This window comes from Marmota monax, unplaced genomic scaffold (genome assembly GCF_021218885.2).
Source record: "Marmota monax isolate L192 unplaced genomic scaffold, Marmota_monax_Labrador192_F-V1.1 WCK01_AAM20220418_F8-fsc00035, whole genome shotgun sequence".
Classification (NCBI taxonomy): Eukaryota; Metazoa; Chordata; class Mammalia; order Rodentia; family Sciuridae; genus Marmota; species Marmota monax.
Window position 1 is genome coordinate 13,995,836 of NW_026691961.1, and position 18,285 is coordinate 14,014,120.

The following is an 18,285-nucleotide window of genomic DNA, read 5'->3' on the forward strand; positions in this document are numbered from 1 at the left end:
GGGGCCACAGAGACCACGCACTCGCCAAGCAGCCCCAGGACTCCCTGGCCCCAGTGCCCAGCAAGAGGCCCATGGGCCTGAGTCGCCTCCCACGCAGAGCAACCAGGCTCTCTGGCTGCTGCTGGGAGGCAGCGACAGGCCCCAGAAATCCACGTGGGGCCACCTAAGGCACATTTACCATGTGAAAATGACAGGACCTCGGACGATGACTGCGTGAGCTTCTGGTTTTATTAGAAGCCGATCATGGGAACGGCTGAGCCGCCAGGCCTGGCCCAGGCCCTGGTCATGCTGCTGGTTCTGCAACGATCTTCCAGAGCTCCTGCAAGAGAGGAGGGACAGGCTCCTGAGCTGTGCGGGTGATGCCACCACAGCTCCAGGGGTGGCACAGAGCCGGCACAGGGGCGCGAGCTTCTGCCTACCCTCTGGAGCTCTGCACTGTTCCTGGGCCTCACTGGGCAGGGAGGCTGGGGGGACAAAGGCCAGCCAGCTGAAAGAGCATCAGGATGTCACGTGATTGCAGGGACCAGGGGGATGGCAGCAGGTCACCACAACCTCTCCACTGGGGAAGCCTCCATGTTCGGTGGCTGCCGAGTTCCCCAAGGAGCTGGCTTTCTGGTCACGTGACACACTCTGACGGCCAGCAGGTGGACATGCAGGCACACAGCATGCTCTTGGTACCAGCCTCAAGGGTCCTCACGAGCAGACCAGCTGGGTCTGCGTGGAGCTGCCCAGTGGTGGCCGGGCAGCGAGCAGGCCTTTCTGAACCACCACCCGTGACCCAGACAAATGCAGGGCTGCCTCTGCTCGGGAAGCGGACAGGGAGCATGAGAGCTGGCTCTGTCCCCAGCCTCCCCTTTCCAGAGAAAGAGGCCACAGCCAAAGGGCAGAGAGAACAAAAGATGCAGACTCTCCACCCCGCACTCCCAGGAGCCCAGCCCTGGCCACTGGAGGGTGACTCTGGACCTGCGGCTATTCCCTAAGTGGTGGGTTGAAAAGCTGTAATAAGAAGTGACATGGCAATAGGATTAAGTCCCCAGTGCTGCCACTTCCTGCCAGGGTGACTCATCTGCCTCGGCTGTTGCCGTGAGCGTCAGGCAGGTAGGTGGTGGACGAGAGGTGCTTAGCAAGGTGCCCGGCACGTGAGGCTCTCACCTCAGGGTGGTCGTGAGAGGCCTGATGTGAGGGGCCCCGCTGTGCCTGGGCCAGAGCGGCCAGCGGCGATGACACCGGGCTGCAGTCTGTCTCCACAGAGCACATGCAGGGCCTGTGCTGGGCTCTGGGGCCCCAGCTCCCCTCCACTGACTCCAGCTCCCAAGTCCTGCCAGGGCCTTGCCTCCTCTGGATCTGAACTGCCCACAGGGAAAGACACTGCTAAAAAGCCAGGTGAAGGTCTGCTGCCCAGGCCACCGTGGGACATGGCCATTATGAAGCAAGGGTCTGCGTGGGGGCTGCCCATTTAAAATAAAATTTTATTTTATTAAATAAAAATAAAAACCCCTGGAGATGTAGCGTAGTGCAGGTTCTGCTGCAGAGGGCACCACGTCTGCAGCCACCACTGGACTGCGGGGCGGGGGCCTGGGTGTGAGGGTTGGGTCCATCACCGCTTCTGCCTGGCACAGCGGCCTCAGCTTCACGCCACAGGACCTACCAGCTGCCGGATGCGCTCGTAGACGAGGAGCTGTGGGAAGGAGGCCTCCACGGGCTCCACCACGAAGCGCAGCTTGCCGGGGGCCAGCTTCTCCAGGGCGTGCAGGGAGGAGCGGAAGTGGTCGTAGGCTTCACAGGTGACGTCCAGGTGTCGCAGCGTGAAGTTGAGCCTGCAGGCAGCCAGCACACAGCCACCACCCTCGGGCTGTCACTTCCTCAGCCTTTTCCTGCTGCCCCACCCCTCTCATTTTTTAACTGAGTGACTATTATGTGCAAAGCATTTTAGCAAATGCCCTCCTGGATCTTCCCGAAACTGGTTACCAGCTCCGTTTTACAGATGTGGACACTGAAGCTTAGGAAGCTGGTCGTGTGTCCATGATCACACCCCTGGAAAGACAGGCTCCGACTGTGAGCTGCTGAAAACTGGCCAAGGGAAGACTTATCAGCCAGTCTCTGCAGGTGCTGCCACCTGTCCTGCCTGCAGCCAGCACAGAACCCAGCAGAGTGGCCCTGTGACTACCTATGGATTAACGGGAGAGGCCACAGCAGAGGCAGGTGCACTCTGGGAGTACAGCTGAGCGCAATGACATGGCCAGGAAGTTGCTGGGTTACGGAGGTGAGAGAGAGAAGGAGGGAGAGAGAGGGCAGGACTTCAGAACTGAGTTTCCCAACCCTCTCTTCTGCACCTTTCCAAAACAGAATCTGCAAGATGATTTGGCTTGAAATTCAAGCTCTTCATCTCTTTCGCAAATCTTTTATTATGAAAAATCATGTTAGGCGCAGTGGCGCACACCTGAAATCCCAGACACTTGGGAGGCTCAGGCAGGAGGATCTCAAGTTTGAGGCCAACCTCAGCATCTTAGAGACCCTGTTTTAAATAAAAATAAAAACTGCTAGCGGCAAGGTGCCCCAGAGTTCAAACCCCAGTGCTAAACACTGTTTTTTCTTTTTCTTTTCTCATTTTTTAAATCACAAACATGCAAAAGGAGGACAGCACATAAACCATGATGGACCCATCACCCAGCTTCAGCACTGTCACCCGAGGGCAGTGTGTCCCCTCCGCTCTCCGAGGCCCTCCTCACAACAGCCCCCTTCCAGATGAACAAGCACTTCCCTGTAAACAGTCAGCGCAACTCCAAACACTAAGGACCCTCCACCAGGACACTTCCTGGTGACCTTTCAGCATGCCTCGCGACCCCTTCTGGTAACAGCTCCCCTCCTGGTCTGACCAACGCCAGATCCCAATGAGGCCGGGCTGGCATGTCTCTGGACGGGGCCCTCGGCACCACCGGCACAAACGATGCTGCCACGAGTGTGCAAGAACCTACGGTTCTGGGCAAAAGTCTCGTGCAGGGAGGTGAAGCTGAAGCCTGTGTCACTCAGCAGGCGACCTCCGTGAGTGCAGCCACCTCTCCACCTGCATTCACCACCAGACACTTAGCTTCTCATTTTAGGGTTTTTCATTTTTTTGGCACCGGGATTGAACCCAAGGGCACCGACCCCTGAGACCCGTCCCCAGCCCTGTTTTGCATTTTATTTAGAGACAGGTGTCACTGAGGTGCTTAGTGCCTCGCCGTTGCTGAGGCTGGCTCTGAACTCACGATCCTCCTGCTCCAGCCTCCCGAGAGCCACTGGGATTACAGGTGGGTGCTACCACGCCTGGCGAAAAATGTCTTCTTTTCATAAAAACTCAAAACACAAGTAACGCCAACGGTAGCGGACAAGGGTCTTGTCACAACCTAGCAGGGGCCTGGATACTCCCCTGATGCTGTCAGTTTCCTTCCTCATCTGCAGACGGGGACCCAGGGGACTGGGAAAGGTGCTGTGTCAGGGACTAGCCTGGCCCGGCACCAGCAGGAGCTGGACAGGGCATGACCCGTGGAGTGCGTCGGTGCAGGGGAGACCCGCTACAGGCCCTGCGCCCCACTCACCTCTTCTCCACAGACAGGATGGCCGTGCAGGCGTTCTTCAGCCTGTGGGCGAGGCGGGAGAGCGTGGCGAACAGCGCGTCCGTGAGGTCATCATCGTAGAACACTGCGGAAGGGACAGCGCTGGGGAGGCAGGGCAGAGTGGAGGCGTAAGGCGCTCCACCCCCCAGGTGAGGACAGGGACACGGTGACCATGCAGAGCTCGCTCACCTTCAGCTGCAAACAGCACAGTGGTGTGATCGTACAGGTCAGCGATGTCCCCTTCCGACCAGCTGAAGGGGGCCTCAGGGTCTGCCAGAGAAAGGGGAGGGCCTGGGCTCAATCCTGTCTCTGCCAGCCACCAACTCTTACTGGAAGATGACCCAAAGGAGCTTCAGGAGACAGGGTTGGGCAGCTCAGCGCAGGGGGCACTGCCGGCCACACCTGAGTCCCAGCTCCCAGCTTCAGGGCCCCTGGGGACAGCTGTAGTGTATTGAGGGCCAGTGAGGGCCAGTGACAGGCAGGCAGATCCCAACCTCCCCTCCCCCTCGGCCAGCCATCTATGAGCTGTCTTCCGTGCCCTGTCCAGGGCTTTCCTGCCCATTCACTTGCTGTGTGACCCACTCTCTGGGTTTTGTTTCTGTGCACATAGAAAGGGGCCAGCACTTCTCCCATGGGGTTGCTGGAAGGGTCAAGGGACCCACAGTATGCAGGGCACTCGGCAGGTGACAGGTCCTCAGGGATGGTCCCCCCACCTGCGGGAGCCTCTGTAAAGACCAAGCACCAGGGTCTGAAGTAGTTTGTAAGGAAATTCAGAGGACTCTTCCCCGAGTGGGTCTCCCAGAGCCACCACCTGCTGGGAGATGGCGGACGCCCGAGGTCAGCAGTCCTACCCAGTACCAGCTAGTGACCCAGGGAAGGCAGCACTCGGGTTTTTTAAAAAATATTTGTTTTAGTTGTAGTTGGACACAATACCTTATTTATTTTTATGTGGTAATGAGGGTCGAACCCAGGGCCTCGCATGTGCTAGGCAAGCGCTCTGCCACTGAGCCCCAGTCCCGAGACCCAGGGGTTTTGACGCCCAACACATGGTGGCACCGGGAAGTCTGGAAACGGCATGGACATGACGTGCCTGACACACGGCAGGTGCTCAGTAACCAACACACGACACCCACGGGCAGTGGAGAGACCCTGCCGGGCTGTTGGGGCTTGGTGGCAGCCGGGCTCTGCTGCTCAACCAACACGGTGCCCATGCCGTGCCCTGGGTGCTGCCGAGGACCCCTGAGCCCAGGCCTGCACCCGAGGAAACACACCTGTGCAGAAGCCGTCCTTCAGCCAGTCCAGCTCCTTGACCTTAACCACTCCACCTGTGAGAACAGACACAGAGGGCCCAGCTGCAGGCTGGCCGCATGGCGGGGCACCCACCACCCACCACCCACCCGGCCCTTTCCCTTGCTCCTTCACTCCCCTCTGCATTTTTTGAGTGTGACGTGTCAGCAACCATAGAGACAGGAAAAATAACAGCTTGACTCCTGGCCCCTGCTGTCGGGGACCAGCCACCTAAGGGGTGACTGCTGTGGTCAGGGCAATGCTGCAAGGCAAGGGGGAGGGGACCGGACTGGTGTGTGAGGCAGCGAGGGCAGGAGGGCGAGGGCAGGAGGGCGTGGAGCCCGTTGTCGGTCCTCCCTGCCTTCAGGGCGCTCAGCATCGTCTGGCATCACCTCTCGGGGAGGCAAGGGGGGTGGGCAACACCAGGCAGCCAGCCAACAAGCAAGGGTTAAGTGCAGTGTCACGGGAGTGCTGTTTGAGTTGGAGAGTCCAGGCAGAGGGACAGCCTGGAGGGCCAGAGTGGGGGCCGGACCAGCAAGGAGTTCACCTCGATGCCTTAGGGTGGGCAAACCTGGGGGGCCTGAGGCAGGTTGCTCAGGTCTGTCTGCCTGGCAGTCCAGCCAGGCCACTGTGTATACTCCTCCTGCAGGCTGTGCAGGGACTGGGCAGCTGGGCAGATGCCGCTGGGACCTCCTGGCAGAGGGCAGAGTGTAGCCTGGGTAGCGAGCCCTGGCTGGAGAGGCGCAAGAGAGCAGGAGCGACCCCCTGGCCTGAGGGATCCCGAGGGCTGGGGGGGCAGCACTTGCAACTCTGCAAGGCCACACTGGGTGCCACGTGGAGGACAGCAGGACAGGTCAGAAGAGGAGCTAGAAAGATGAGGCGGGGGACGATGTCCAGGCCAGAAGAAGCTGGGGAGGATGTGGCCGTGTGCAGAGGTGAGGAGCCCCAGGACAGAGCACTGTGCCCCGGAGCTGAGTGGAGCCTGCTCCTCCATCCACCCAGCCTCCTCCTCCACCTCCCAGCGTCCCCATCCCGGCCTCTTCTGCCTGACAAACAGGAACCTCCCTCAGAGCTGGGCCTCACCTCCGGCAGCAGCCAGGTGGCTGTTGAGGGCAACGTTTCGCTGGCACATCGCCAGGAGGTCTGCACCAACGTCTGGAAGGACAAACATGCTGGCTGTTAGGACACAGCTCCAGGGCTGTGCCAGCAGAGCGGCCACCAAGATCACCACCCAGACACTAGAGCTGTGCTGTCCCTTGAGTTCCACGCCCGGACCACACAGGGGCACCCGGGCTCTTTCCCACTGTCTTCCCTACGTGAGAATCCTGTCCTGGAGGACACAGCGCTGTGGGTGTGCCCAGAGGCGGGGTGAGTGCCCATCCCTGAGTATGCAAAGCAGACATGGCACTTCCCTGCGTGTTCACAGCCATCCGGGGCAGCAGCATTCCCACGTCACAGACTGAGCAAGTCACCTAACTAGTGGGAGCAGGAGCTGGGATCCGATTCCAGGGTCTCTGACACTCCAGAAAACCGGCTGGAGTCAGAGGGCGAATGACAGTCACTGGAGATGGAGCAGGCTGTGACCAGCAAGGGACTCTCCTGCCCAGTCACTGCTGGGGGCCTGCTGCTCAGACAGACGACATTTCTCACATCTCAGCGGGACCAATACAGTGGATTCTCACTGAGGGAAGCAGCACTTTGCAAAAAATCAATCTTCACTAGGAGAATGCACGAGTGGAGCACGGGACGTCTCGCCATCAGCAATGCTCAACCCACCCTGCCACCTCGACCCCTGGGACCAGACGGTGCGTGCTGGAGGCCACACGGAGCCTAGTGCAGGGAGCTTGCTCAGCCAAGGCTCAGACCCAACCCTTGTCCTGGCCACTGAGGAAAGGGGACATTGCAGGCAGTGCAGGACTGCTTCAACAGGTGTTTTTAAAATACTTATTTTTTAGTTGTATTTATTTTTATGTGGTGCTGAAGATTAAACCCAGGTGAGTGCTCTACTGCTGAGCCACAACCCAGCCCTCAACAGTTTTTGTTTTATGCTGCAGGGATAAGCCAGGGCCTGTGCTTGCTAAGCTCCCTTTCTGCCACTGAGCAACACCCCCAGAACCCCAGCTTTTAAATCCTCGTGGTAGTTTTTGTTACAAGAGATCTTACAAGGGATTCTAACAATACCGCGCAGTAGGAGCATGGAGCCCTGGAGAAGCCACGTCACCCCTCTGCAGAGACTGCTCCGGGGAACAGTCTGATATACCTGCCTGTGATCAAGGCACCGCACCCTGGACCAGGAGGTCTGGGTCAAGGGTCTTGGCTGTCATCAGCAGCGTGACCATGAGCTTGGACCAGCCATTCAACCTTAGCCTCAGTGTGCCCCTCTGGACAAAGGGAATGAAACTTGGCTCTCTGGCTGTCACTGTTAAGTTACAATTAGGCACTCATCATGTGGCTGACCATCAGGGCCTTGCTAACTGTGACATGCCACCTAAGTGAAGCTCTCTTCTCTATGTTGGAGATTTTTTCTCTCAGGATAAGACAATTTGATGCTATTTTGCTACTAGGCACCAGGCACCCAGTGATGCTCCTGGCTTGCAATTTACATGAAACTGTCAAGAGGCAGCACTCAGGTGGCTGGTCAACCCCTGCCAGTGGCTGACTCAGCATTATGAGTGCCAGGTCATTCCAACTCCCTCCCCACCTCAGAAGCAAAAGTCTGTGCCGTGAAAACCTTCACTAGGAAGCAACAAAATGCAAACCCCATCAGCAAATCCTCTCTGCCCAGCAGACACTACAGGTTTGAAGTAGGGTGATCATGCTCATTTGACCCTCTCACAGCAGGGCACTCTGGCATGGCTAGCTCCGCCAGCAGCACCCACCCATGTCAGTTTGCTGGTCCTGACCACTGCACTATGGTTGTGTAAGATGTTATCAATGGGATTAGATGCGAGGTGCCCCCAAAAGCTCATGTGTGAGACAATGCAAGAATGTTCAGAGGTGAAGAATGGACTGTGGGAGCTGAAATCCAACCAGCAGGCTAATCCACTGACTGTAAGGGATTAGCTGGCTGGTACCTGGGCAGGCTGGGGGTGGCTGGAGGAAGCGGGCGGCTGGGGTGTGCCAGGGTTTATATTCCACCCCTGGTGAGTGGAACTCACTCTCTGCCTCCTAAGTGCCGCGTCCTGAGCTGCTTTCCTCCTCAACACTCTCCCGCCATGATGCGCTGCCTCACCTTGGGCCCAGAGCTATGGAGCTGGCCAACCGTGGACTGAATCTCTGAAACTGTGAGCCAAAACAGTTTTCCTCCTCTGTGTTGTTCTTGTCAGGTCTTTTGGTCACAGTGGTGGAAAAGCTGACTAAAACAAGCATATGGCACTTTGCAGAGTATTTTAGTGACTTCTGTGTTAGTCTAATGAGATTTCAAAATAATAAGAAAAAGAAATCAGCTGACAACAAGGAGCACCAGCGTAAGACAAGTCCCTCCCTCTCCGGGAAACCTGGCCCAATGGGTATCAGATGGCACAAAGGGAATCCGAACATGCAAAGGCTTCACCCCAGTGTCATGGAAATGAGAGAAACACAACCACCCAAACGCTCAGCAGCTGAGGGGTTGAAAACGAGGTGAGAAAGTATCTGATTACTCAAAACCATAGTTAAATAACTGCTAGTGACAGGAAAATGCTCTGAAAAATGTTTTCCAGCACCTGGCGGGACAGAGCCCCAGACACTGCGTTTCAACTCTTCTCTGGGACTCTGTACATATTCCTAAAAGGAAAGAGACTGTGTGTGTGTGTGTGTGTGTGTGCACGCAAGGTCGTGCACATGCAAGCAAATAAGAACAGGTTAAGCAGAGATTCTGAAGTACAAGTAGCCCGAGGGCAGCGACGTGGTTATTTTACTCACTACGGGCCTGACTACACCCACACATATACTGGGCACATGAGGTGCTGAATAAACTGCATACTGCTGCATAAATCTGGGGACTGTAAAATCATGAGTGACTTTATTTCACTAATTTCCCAACGAACAGGCAAGACGTCTGTGGTGTTTTTAAGGCTCACGAGAGGGAATATCCTCACGGTTCCTTGAGAAGTTTGTTCTTTCTAGGTGTCAACATCAAAGGGCATCAGACACTGACACCACTGATCTGGTGCCTGCTGGGCGATGCTGTAGCCACTCGTTGGGCACCGCTGGGCCACTCATTATTAAGCAAACCAGGGACTAGCCAACATCCCCTTCCCGGTGTCTCCGTCTCCTTTCCCAACAGGGTTTGCACCGACTGTGGGGACCGCCACCTCCCTGCAGCCTGAGCCAATGCCCGTTACCTGTACAATACACGGTCCGCGCCACAGTGGCTGCCACGATGCTGGCAAGCCCCGTGCCTGCTCCCAGCTCCAGCACGGTGCGTCCTTGGAAGAGGTCCCGTCTGAATAGGATGTAGTCTGCCAGGAGCAGGGCGCCCCGCCACACCTGGAGGGGAGAGGACGAGGAGCACCAGCTGATGTGAGGCTCCAGAGAAAGGCTCTTCAGGACCACAGGAAGTGGACAGGACCTACCCACCTGCTTGCCAACATCCTCCAGGGGGGTGGCCATGGTGTGCTCTGGACAGGATGGAAACCGAAAGAGAAATGCCCACTGTGAATGGGGACAGACAGAAGCCACCGGATGGCAGGGGTGGGTGGCGTGGGTGAATGGCAACCTGCCAACGCAGTCAGATGGGCACCGGGCTAGGTGTTCCAGAGAGAAGCGGACGCTCGGGCCATGCTACCAGGCAGGAGTGTGCAAGCATCCCTCGGAAGCAGGCCCCTGGCTCCCTCTCCTCACGTCACCAGGTGACCCCACCTGTGGCTGGAGACTAGGTCACAACAGCCTCATTAAACACTCGCATCTCAGGAGGCCCCAAGTCCAGTACTGCATCTTTAAAACTGTACCTTGTTTATGTGCTAGTAATAACCACGGCTCATTCCAAAACCTTTCTCACACTTAGAACCATGCTAGAAGTTAACAAAATTAGTTTGAGTTCTTATCCTTTCCCAAAAGGTTGAAGAGAAGCATGTTAAGGAAGTCTAAGTGTTCCCAAGCACAACGTGAGGGCACAACACGGTAGGATACAATTCTGGTGGTGGGGAGGGCACCGAGGGTGAGAGGAGGAAGAGGAAGGGTGCCAGTCTCTGGTGCCAGATCAGAACTCCCAACCACCTCAGCAGGACCACAGGGCAACCAAGCTCAAACACACGCGGCACAGGAGGGTGGGTGGCTTCCACTGCTCATCAGACTCACACAAAACCAAACCATGATGTCACAGAAATAAGAAGGGGCCCAGGGTGGAGAGTGCAGGGCTGCAGGTGGGTGGTGCTGCTGCTCCTGGAGCCCTGGAGCCCTGGAGCCTGGCTCCTTCAGGTTCCCGTGGGCTCTTGGTGTGAGCTCCTTACTGTGCCCAGGGCTCCTGGGACCCCAACAAGGTATCCAACACAAGCCAACTACCCTGTACCCAAGCCAGGTGACAGTGACTGAGGAGTCCCCCAGGAGAGTGGGCCTGAGGACTTCTCCAGGAGAAATCTGACCAAGATCTCTGCACAGCATGCGGACTTCCCACGCGGGCTCTGAGTCCACAGCGGCCCATGCGCTGTCCGCCAGCACCCGGCTGGGCTTGACGTCACCGTCTGGAGTTACTTTCAGGATGAGATGGGAGTGTTAGGCCCAACGTGGCCATCTGGTTTGAAACCAGAACAGAAGTGCGTCCACGCCCCACCCACGGTGGTCGCGTTCTCTCCCTGTACCTGCGCTGGCCAGACACCTCTGAGCCGGGCCCAGGGCTCGCCCTCAGAGGTTCCCCTTGACCTGGGGCACCCCCACTTCACAGACACAGACGTGGTGACCGAGGCGCAGCCGGAAGGTGCTCCACAGAGAATGAGGGCTCAGAAGCTGTGCACTCTGGGGGAGTCTCATTCAGGAATCAATAAAAAGTGGACTTCCTGGGCATTATTTCACTAAATTACCACCCAAACCCTGGAGGGCAGTATCCCTGATCCTATTCTATAGGTGCAAAAACTGAATCTCTGGGTGAGAGGACCCTGTCCATGGTCACTTGCTGGTGAGGGGTGGAGACGGGTTCAACATCCAGCCCTGCAGGGCCACGATCCAGCCCCCCATCAACCAAGGTTTGCAGAAGATGGTGCTGTAGCCCAGAATGGAACAAGACAAGCCATGACCTACGCTCAACAACTTTACCTTCTGCTCTGCCCCTGGGTGGGCCACCACACACTGGCCCTTTCCCATAGGGTTCTCAGCCTGGAGGACAGTAGATCCCAGAACATGAAATGCCCACACACTGGAGGCCAAAGCCTCACTGTGGAGTCCCAGGCTCCAGTGCCCCTCAGGGAGGCAGGGAAGTGAGGGCTGAGAGTAAAGTAAACAATCCCTGGGGCCCTGGGGCCAGCCCAGCCTGGCTGAGCCTTCACAGCCCCCCTGCCCGACACCCCAGCATGCTGAGTGAGAACCTGGACGTGGAGGCAGCAGGAGCCCGGCCTCCTGGGGGAGCCGATGGCTAAGCTGGGAGTCTTCAGCAGGGATGTGTTAGGAAAGCGCCCAGGAACCCAGCACAGCACAAGGAGGCTCGCAGAGAGGAGGGCTGAAGGCGGGGTGACCTGAGCTGTGGAGGCGAGCAGAGGCCACGTCACACCCGGCCTGGCAAGCAGCCATCTGAAGCCTATCCTGAGGTAACGGGGAGCTACTGCGGAGTCCTGAGCCTGGGCCAGCAGCGGCACCGCCTGCTTCCAGCTGCGTCTGCCGTTCTGCTGCTATCCTGCCTACGCCGTCCTGGCCTGGGCCTGAGCCAGAGCCGACACTGACGCTCCTGCGCCCTGGCTGCTGCTGGGGAGCCGCCCCGGTGGCAGGAGAGACTGACCTTTATTTACCTATTCGGATGACACTGTGGGGGCAGCTCTCTGGTGCTTCGTCTCCCGTGATGTCGTCTTCCTCCTGTGTTAGAATCATGGGGTGTACCTTGTCTCTTGGAGACCCCTCCAGGTCAGGATCAGAGGCGGCCCGTGGTCTCCTCACCACGTCCAAATCCCCATCCTCATCCAGCTGAGCTCCTGCCCCTTCCTGGCCAGAGGTATCAGCCCCTGCCTGGAGAGGGGAACCCTCACGGCTGTGGCCACTTCCAGGAATGGACCCTGGGCTGCCTGAGCCAGCAGGAGGGACCTCCCATGAGACAGCATCTCTGTGATGGCCACCCTCAGCCCCCGAGGCTGTCCAAGAGTCTTGACTCCACAGAAGCTTGAACTGTGACAGGAAGACTGAAAGGCAAGACAAAACACAAATGAGCAACTCAGGGGGTGTGTTTAAAATGTCCTCTCTCTGAGAAGTCTGGTTACCACCTGGGAGAGTCTTTGAAGGCAGTGGGAGATACACTAACACCAGCAGAAAGGGCCCGTTGCATTGGGCACTGATCACTGGCTGGGCCACCACTCAGCACCAGCCACCAGGGAGAGCAGCCTCTGCTTTATGAGCACCCACATGCAGGCCAGGTCTTCTCATTTGACCCTCACCACCAAGCGAAGGAGGCACGTCAGCTCCACCTCACAGACGTGGAGATCAAGGCTGAGCCAAGCGGCCAAGGCAGCAGACAGCCTGCTGACTCCAGCAGACACCCTCTCACCACACCGCTCCGCCTCTGAAGGTCTGGAGGGTGACAGGATGTGAGATATCCCTTACCACCTGGTGACCAGAAAGTCACTGGGACAATTTCAATAAGGGCTTGTGCCAGGAAGAGTGGGCTGGAGGCAGAGGAGCAAAGATTTCCCAGAGGGTGCCCAGGACTGAGTCCTCCGTCTTCCCAGGGGTCTGATGCCCCAAACGTACTCATCTGCCTCAGGAGAACACGAGTATCCACCCCTGGGGAATCCAAGGCTGTGGCTGGGCACCCTGGCTGAGTGGGCACCCAAGCTGTGTTCCAGGGCTCTTCTGCCCTGAGTTCCCTTCACCCTGACTTCACGTGAGATGGAGGGTACTGGCCTCCATCTCCTCCTGGGAACCACCTGGCACCACAGGAGGCACAGCACAGGGGAGAGGCCTAAGGAGAGCCAGCCACACCTTCGTACCGCTGTCCCCTGCCTGGGGTGCCTTCCTCCACTTGTTTGGAAAGATCTTTTCCGCATTTAGGGATCAGCTCCGCTGCCCCTTCCTGCGGCCCCCACAGTACCCCAAGCTTACGCCAAAGTTTGAACAGTCCCCCCCCTCCCCCCCCCCCCCCGACAGACATTCACCAAAACTGCACTGAGTGCCACGCTGGGACTGAGGATACAAAGCAGGGCTACATTTTAGGCGTGATGATGGGGAAACATTATCCAAGATTACAGATTGTGTGTGAACTCCCCTGGATTCTGCAGAACTTATCCCATGTGGCATAGATATGGCGACCATATAATGCAGGGGTCAGCAAATTTTTCGGAGATCAACAGGTTAAATCATAAATATTTTCAGCTCTGTGGGCCACATGGTCACTGCTGCAACTAGTCCACTCTGCCACTGCAGCTATAACAACAGAAACAGTGGGCCTGGCTGTGTTTCAGTAGAACCTTATTTATGAAACCAAGCCATGGCCAGGTGCAGCCCACAAGCTGTAAAGTTTGTGACCACTGGTTAATCAACAATTTGGAACAGGAGAGAAATGGGAGTTATTAATAATCACATCAAGGGGCTGGGGTTGTAGCTCAGCGGTAGAGCGCTTGCCTGGCATGTGTGAGGCCCTGGGTACGATCCTCAGCACCATGTAAAAATGAAAAAATAAAATAAAGGTATTGACAACTAAAACTAAAAATAATTATTTTAAAAAAACACAGGGTATGTATTTAAAAAATAAATAATCACATCAAACAAACAAGCAAAAAAAAAAACCAGTACAGGGTAACTTGAGTTGGGAGGGTCATCGGGGAACCTGTCTGAGGAGCTGAACCCTGCAGAGCCAGGGTTAGGAAGGGGAAAGCAGATGCAGGGTCTGAGGGAGAAGGTGAAGTGGCCACGGAGCTGCAAGGGAGGGAGAGTGATTGGGCAGACACGCAGGCCCAGGCTGGCTCAGGCTGGGCCTTGCAGGCCAAGGCAAGGAGTCTGGACATTACTCTGAGAGCAAAGGGAAACTAATGGGAATCTGAGTCTGGAGAGTGCTGTGATTTGGTTTGCGTTTTCAAACAAACCTCTTGGCTGCTGGGAGAAGATGGGGGAAGACGTGTAGAAGAAAAGCTGAGGAGCCTGGGGTAAACAAACAGAGGAGCCAGGCAAACAGAGGTGGAGATGCTGGGCTGGGCAGAGGAACGGGGTGCAGTGACGGAACAAACCAGCACTGGTCCCTCTGGGGACTGTGAATTTGCCGAAGGTAGAGTCTGTCTCACTTCTGTATTCCCAGCATCAAGTCCTGGGCCTGGCACAGCACAGGTTCAGGTGCTCAGGAAAGTGCAGGACCTTGATCAACAAGGGCGAGCTGACCTGGTGTGGTGAAGACGGCAACTAAACAATCTTGTCTTCCCAATCGACCCCAAAAAAGACTAATAGGGGAAAACAGAAGATGAGGTGGGAACTCTGGGGGTGCTAAGCTACTCCACCCCACCCAGGTCCTTACCAGGCTGCCCCACACCATTTAGCCGCACCATGAGGTGTCTCTGGTTTGGAGTGTAGAGGTGAACATCTGACAGCACAGTGTCACTTTTGAAGGTGACCTCATCCATGGTGGGGTCCCAGTTATTCCTGGGGAGAAGCACCTGAGAGGCAAGAACAGGTCTTCAGGAAGGCAGGTTCTGGAGGAGAGCAAGGTAACACACCCAGCCAGGAAGCCAACGACTGTGCACCACCACTATCACCAGGGTGTTCCCCTGCCAATTCCCAGTTCTAAGGAGAAAGTCTCAGAGCCTTGGCCAGGGACAAGAATCCAGCGGGAATCTGGTGTCTTGCTCGCACCGTGTCCACTGTCACAGCAACCTTCTGTCTACGGCAGGAGACCTGTGAACGGTGATGAAGTCCCGTTCTCCTCTTTCCCCCCAACTTTTCCACTATGGAAACTTCCAACAGCCAAGAAAGGCGGAGGGAGGAGAACTGACCACCACGTGCCCCGGCTTGGACACACCACAGTCACGTCCCGCCGTAGCCTGTGCCCCGCCGCCTGCCGCTCCTCACCACGACGCTGCTCCCTGGAGTCTGCCCGGCGACCGACGGGGGCTTCCCGGACCCCGGAGGACGAGAGGCCTCCCCCGCACCCTTCTTTAGGAGGGGACAGAGGCTGAGGGCCTCCGGTGGTGGCCGCCCAGACCTCCAGGCCAGCTCGGGACCAGCAGGCCGGTCACCCTCCCCACCCTGCCACGCCCCTCAGGGACTTACCCGCCGCAGCCGGGCGGGGAGCCCACCCTACGCTCGACGCGGTACTCAGGCGGCCGCCATGACAGCCGGCGTGCGCAGGCGCGGCTCCGTCCCTCCCGCCCCGCCCCGCGCAACCGTGGCCCCACCCACCTGCCGGCCGCGCATGCGTGCGGCGTGGCTGCTCCGGCTGCCGGCCCTGCGGTGTCTGGGAGGCGCGGCAGCTGCCAGTCCAGCGTTGCTCTTGTGCCTGGCCTGGCAGGGGGTGCCTCTACCCGAGGGTGTGCGACCCCAACCCTCTAAAGGTGATAAATAAGTCGCCCAAGGTCACCCAGCTCCTCAGTAGTGTTGTCTGGATTCCAGCCCAGGGTGCACAGCTCGAGAGCCTGTGCCCTTCACCCACGTGCTGGCTTATTCCATACCCCTGGTGCCACCCTGTCCTTGTCCCTAGTGCTGGTTACTATTAAGAGTTGGTATTCATCCATCCACTCCCGAAGTCTCCAACACCAGGGCCGATCCATCATTGCAGTCTTTGTGGGAGTCTAACGGACAAGAAACAAAATCCAGTGCTGGAGTGAAACTTTGAGTCAACTTGAAGGTGGTAGATGCCTGCCTTAGCTTTTTTTGTGACTGTGATCAAAATACCAAACGTGAACAACTTAGAAATAATTCAATTTTGAGCTCGCGATTTCAGAGACCGTAGTCCATGGTGGGCCAACTCCATTGCTTAGGATTCTAGGTGAGGCAGAACATAATGGCAGAAGGGCGCTGTGGAGGAAAGCGGCTCAGATGATGACTCCTGGGAAGCCGAGAGAGGGGATGCAAAGAAGATAGGGACCTACCTTCCCCAGCCAGGCCTGGCAGTTATCACCCAGTCCAGCAGTCCTGTTGTTGCCGCTGTGGACGGGAGTCCTTGCTTCCTGAATGCTGAAGTATAACACCAGAGAAGCACGCCCAGGCGAGTGGACAGTGGACAGTGGAAGCTTTATTAAAGGACAGCAGAAAAGACTTCTCCAGGAAGAAGAGGGGGACCCAAAAGGCGGAATCCATGAAAGGGGGAGGTCTTCCCTTTTTTGTATCTGAGGTCTTCTTTTAGTCCTCCCACATCCCGGCCCTTGGTTTCCCTCTGTCCTGCAGTGATAGAATGCAGGTGGGAAGGCCAGAAGGTGGGACACAGGGGGACTGGAGGAGTAGTCTGGGCAGGAAGGGCCTGGGGCAGCTTTTGATTAGCACCTCCCTGTTTGCTGGGAGCTGTTTCATTAACATTTCCTTAGGATGGGCTTTGGGCCTTGGGGACATTAACATTTCAATTTCCCCAAGTGCTCTCTGCTTCCCTGGACTCCATTCTCTATAGTGGCCTCCGTTTTCTTTATTTTATTCGATATTAGACCCAATTTACCTAACTACACTAACTACCTATCTGTAAATCTGGCTTCACTGCCTAATTATTAATTCATCGAGTAGATCAATCCACTAATTAGGTTACAGTTCTCACAACCTAATTGTTTCATCTCTGAACATTCCTGCATTGTCTAACATGAACTTTTGGGGGGCCACCTCACAACCCCCAAACCGTAAAGCTCCTAATGGTTTTTGGAGGCCTTGATGTGAAACCCGTAGCCTCTGTGCATCATCCAGGGGCTCTTTGTGGGTGTTTTCTCTGTGAGCACCAGGGCTCCTGGAGAAGGGGGCCCAGAGAACACGACAGAGGGGGAGCCCTTGGGAGGCCTCAGGCCGGGGTGAACTTCATCTCTGTTGCTAAAAACAGGATGGAGCCTGCCCAGAACGAGAGGGTCATCACTGTCACATGGTCCTGGCCCATGAGCCGCAGGTTTGCAAGTGCCCAAAGCTGCCTCACCCATGTTTGCCAACACTGCGGCCTTGGCCGACAACTCAGCATCCGTCTGGTCTGTACTCAACCAGGGCAGCCAAGAAAACCCCAGAGGCACATTAACAGGCACGAGGCTCAAGCAGACATGCAGACACGTGCAGATGGACACTCCACACCCGTGTGCCCATGCAGGTGCCAGGACAGATTCACACAAGTGTGCACCTGTAGATCCGCAGACCCCCCCAGAATTTACTGAGGGATATTGGTTCTTAACAAGTATTCATCCAGTGCCTGTCGGGTATCAGACTATCCTAGGTGCAGGGTGGGAGGGAAGGAGAGGAAGTTCCTGCCCTCATTCTGTTGGGGAAGAGGCAATGAAAGCCAGAGATACAATAGAAGCGCAGTGTGCCAGGTAGCAATGGGTGTTAACGGAGAAGAGGACTGGGGAGTGCAGAGGGATCAAGTGGCCTGGCAAGAGGTGAGCGGAGGTGGGTGGAACACACAGCTGTGTCCACCACAGAACTCACAACCCAGCGAACACACGATCGGAAACACGCAGGCCAGAGAGACTCGTCCACTTTGCTGGCATGAGGAAGTTCTCACAGGTGTAGAGTACTTGTGCCTGTCTGAGCGCGTGAAGACACACACACACACACACACACACACAGACTCAGCTGGCGCCCTTTGATTAATTACTTCTAAATAGATTTCTCTTTTCAAAACAGCAATGAGTCAACATCCATTTCATGGCTATTGTTGATAAAACACAGGGGGTTGATGGGGTGACCGACAACGCAAATAAGAAAAAAAAATTTATTTTGAAGGAAACAGATTGTATTTCCTGAACTACAACAGGACAGTACAGAAGCGAGACAGCAGGGCAGCTTGGGACCTGAGTCAGGTCCTGGCTTTCTCTCTAGTCCACTGAGAGATTTCTCAGTTTCCCCAGGGGTCTTGGACTGGTAGGGAGGGCCTGAGGGAGGTGGCGTCCTCACCCTTGGGAGATTTTGTCTTTGAACTTGGGGGAATAAAGCAAGTAGAGCGATCTTTAAAAACAAAAGTCACAGTGAATTCCACACTATAACTGCAATAAGCCAACTTTTTAAAAAATCAATACAAAAGAAACCAAGGATGGGATCAAGTCCCTCCTCTGGCTCTCGTCCACTCCCTATCTCACCTCCCACTCAGCCCCTCCAGCCCCAGCCATGATCCCCCCAAGTCCTG

At 56.4% G+C, this 18,285-nt stretch overlaps 1 protein-coding gene across 4 annotated transcripts; it reads right to left on the reverse strand.

Annotated features, from left to right (window-relative positions):
* Positions 1–206: 206 nt before the first annotated feature.
* Positions 207–15,356, reverse strand: Mettl22 (methyltransferase 22, Kin17 lysine). Of its 4 annotated transcripts, XM_058579727.1 has the most exons (13): positions 15,255–15,318; positions 14,978–15,137; positions 14,503–14,641; positions 11,946–12,184; positions 11,801–11,864; positions 9,444–9,484; positions 9,209–9,353; positions 5,967–6,038; positions 4,868–4,921; positions 3,786–3,866; positions 3,579–3,681; positions 1,649–1,817; positions 207–319 (listed from the first exon to the last, which is right to left on the reverse strand). In XM_058579727.1, exons 3-13 carry the CDS (start codon positions 14,606–14,608, stop codon positions 284–286), a joined length of 1,110 nt encoding a protein of 369 aa, XP_058435710.1. In that variant the 5' UTR covers positions 14,609–14,641; positions 14,978–15,137; positions 15,255–15,318; the 3' UTR covers positions 207–283. The 4 variants fall into 4 exon arrangements, with proteins under 4 accessions (XP_058435710.1, XP_046301029.1, XP_046301057.1 ...); XM_046445073.2 differs by having other exon boundaries at positions 11,801–12,184; positions 15,255–15,306; XM_046445101.2 differs by having other exon boundaries at positions 11,801–12,184; positions 15,054–15,137; positions 15,255–15,274.
* Between the last annotated feature and the right edge of the window lie 2,929 nt (positions 15,357–18,285).

What these genes read in the sequence shown, in the direction of transcription:
- Mettl22 (XM_046445063.2), bottom strand. Translation starts at nt 14,608, where the DNA reads ATGGATGAGGTCACCTTCAAAAGTGACACTGTGCTGTCAGATGTTCAC. An exon ending in TGGAGGATGTTGGCAAGCAG is followed by an intron (nt 9,354 to 9,443) that starts GTGGGTAGGTCC and finishes TCTCCCCTCCAG; the next exon opens with GTGTGGCGGGGCGCCCTGCT. An exon ending in GAAGGACGGCTTCTGCACAG is followed by an intron (nt 3,867 to 4,867) that starts GTGTGTTTCCTC and finishes TTTCTCTGGCAG; the next exon opens with ACCCTGAGGCCCCCTTCAGC.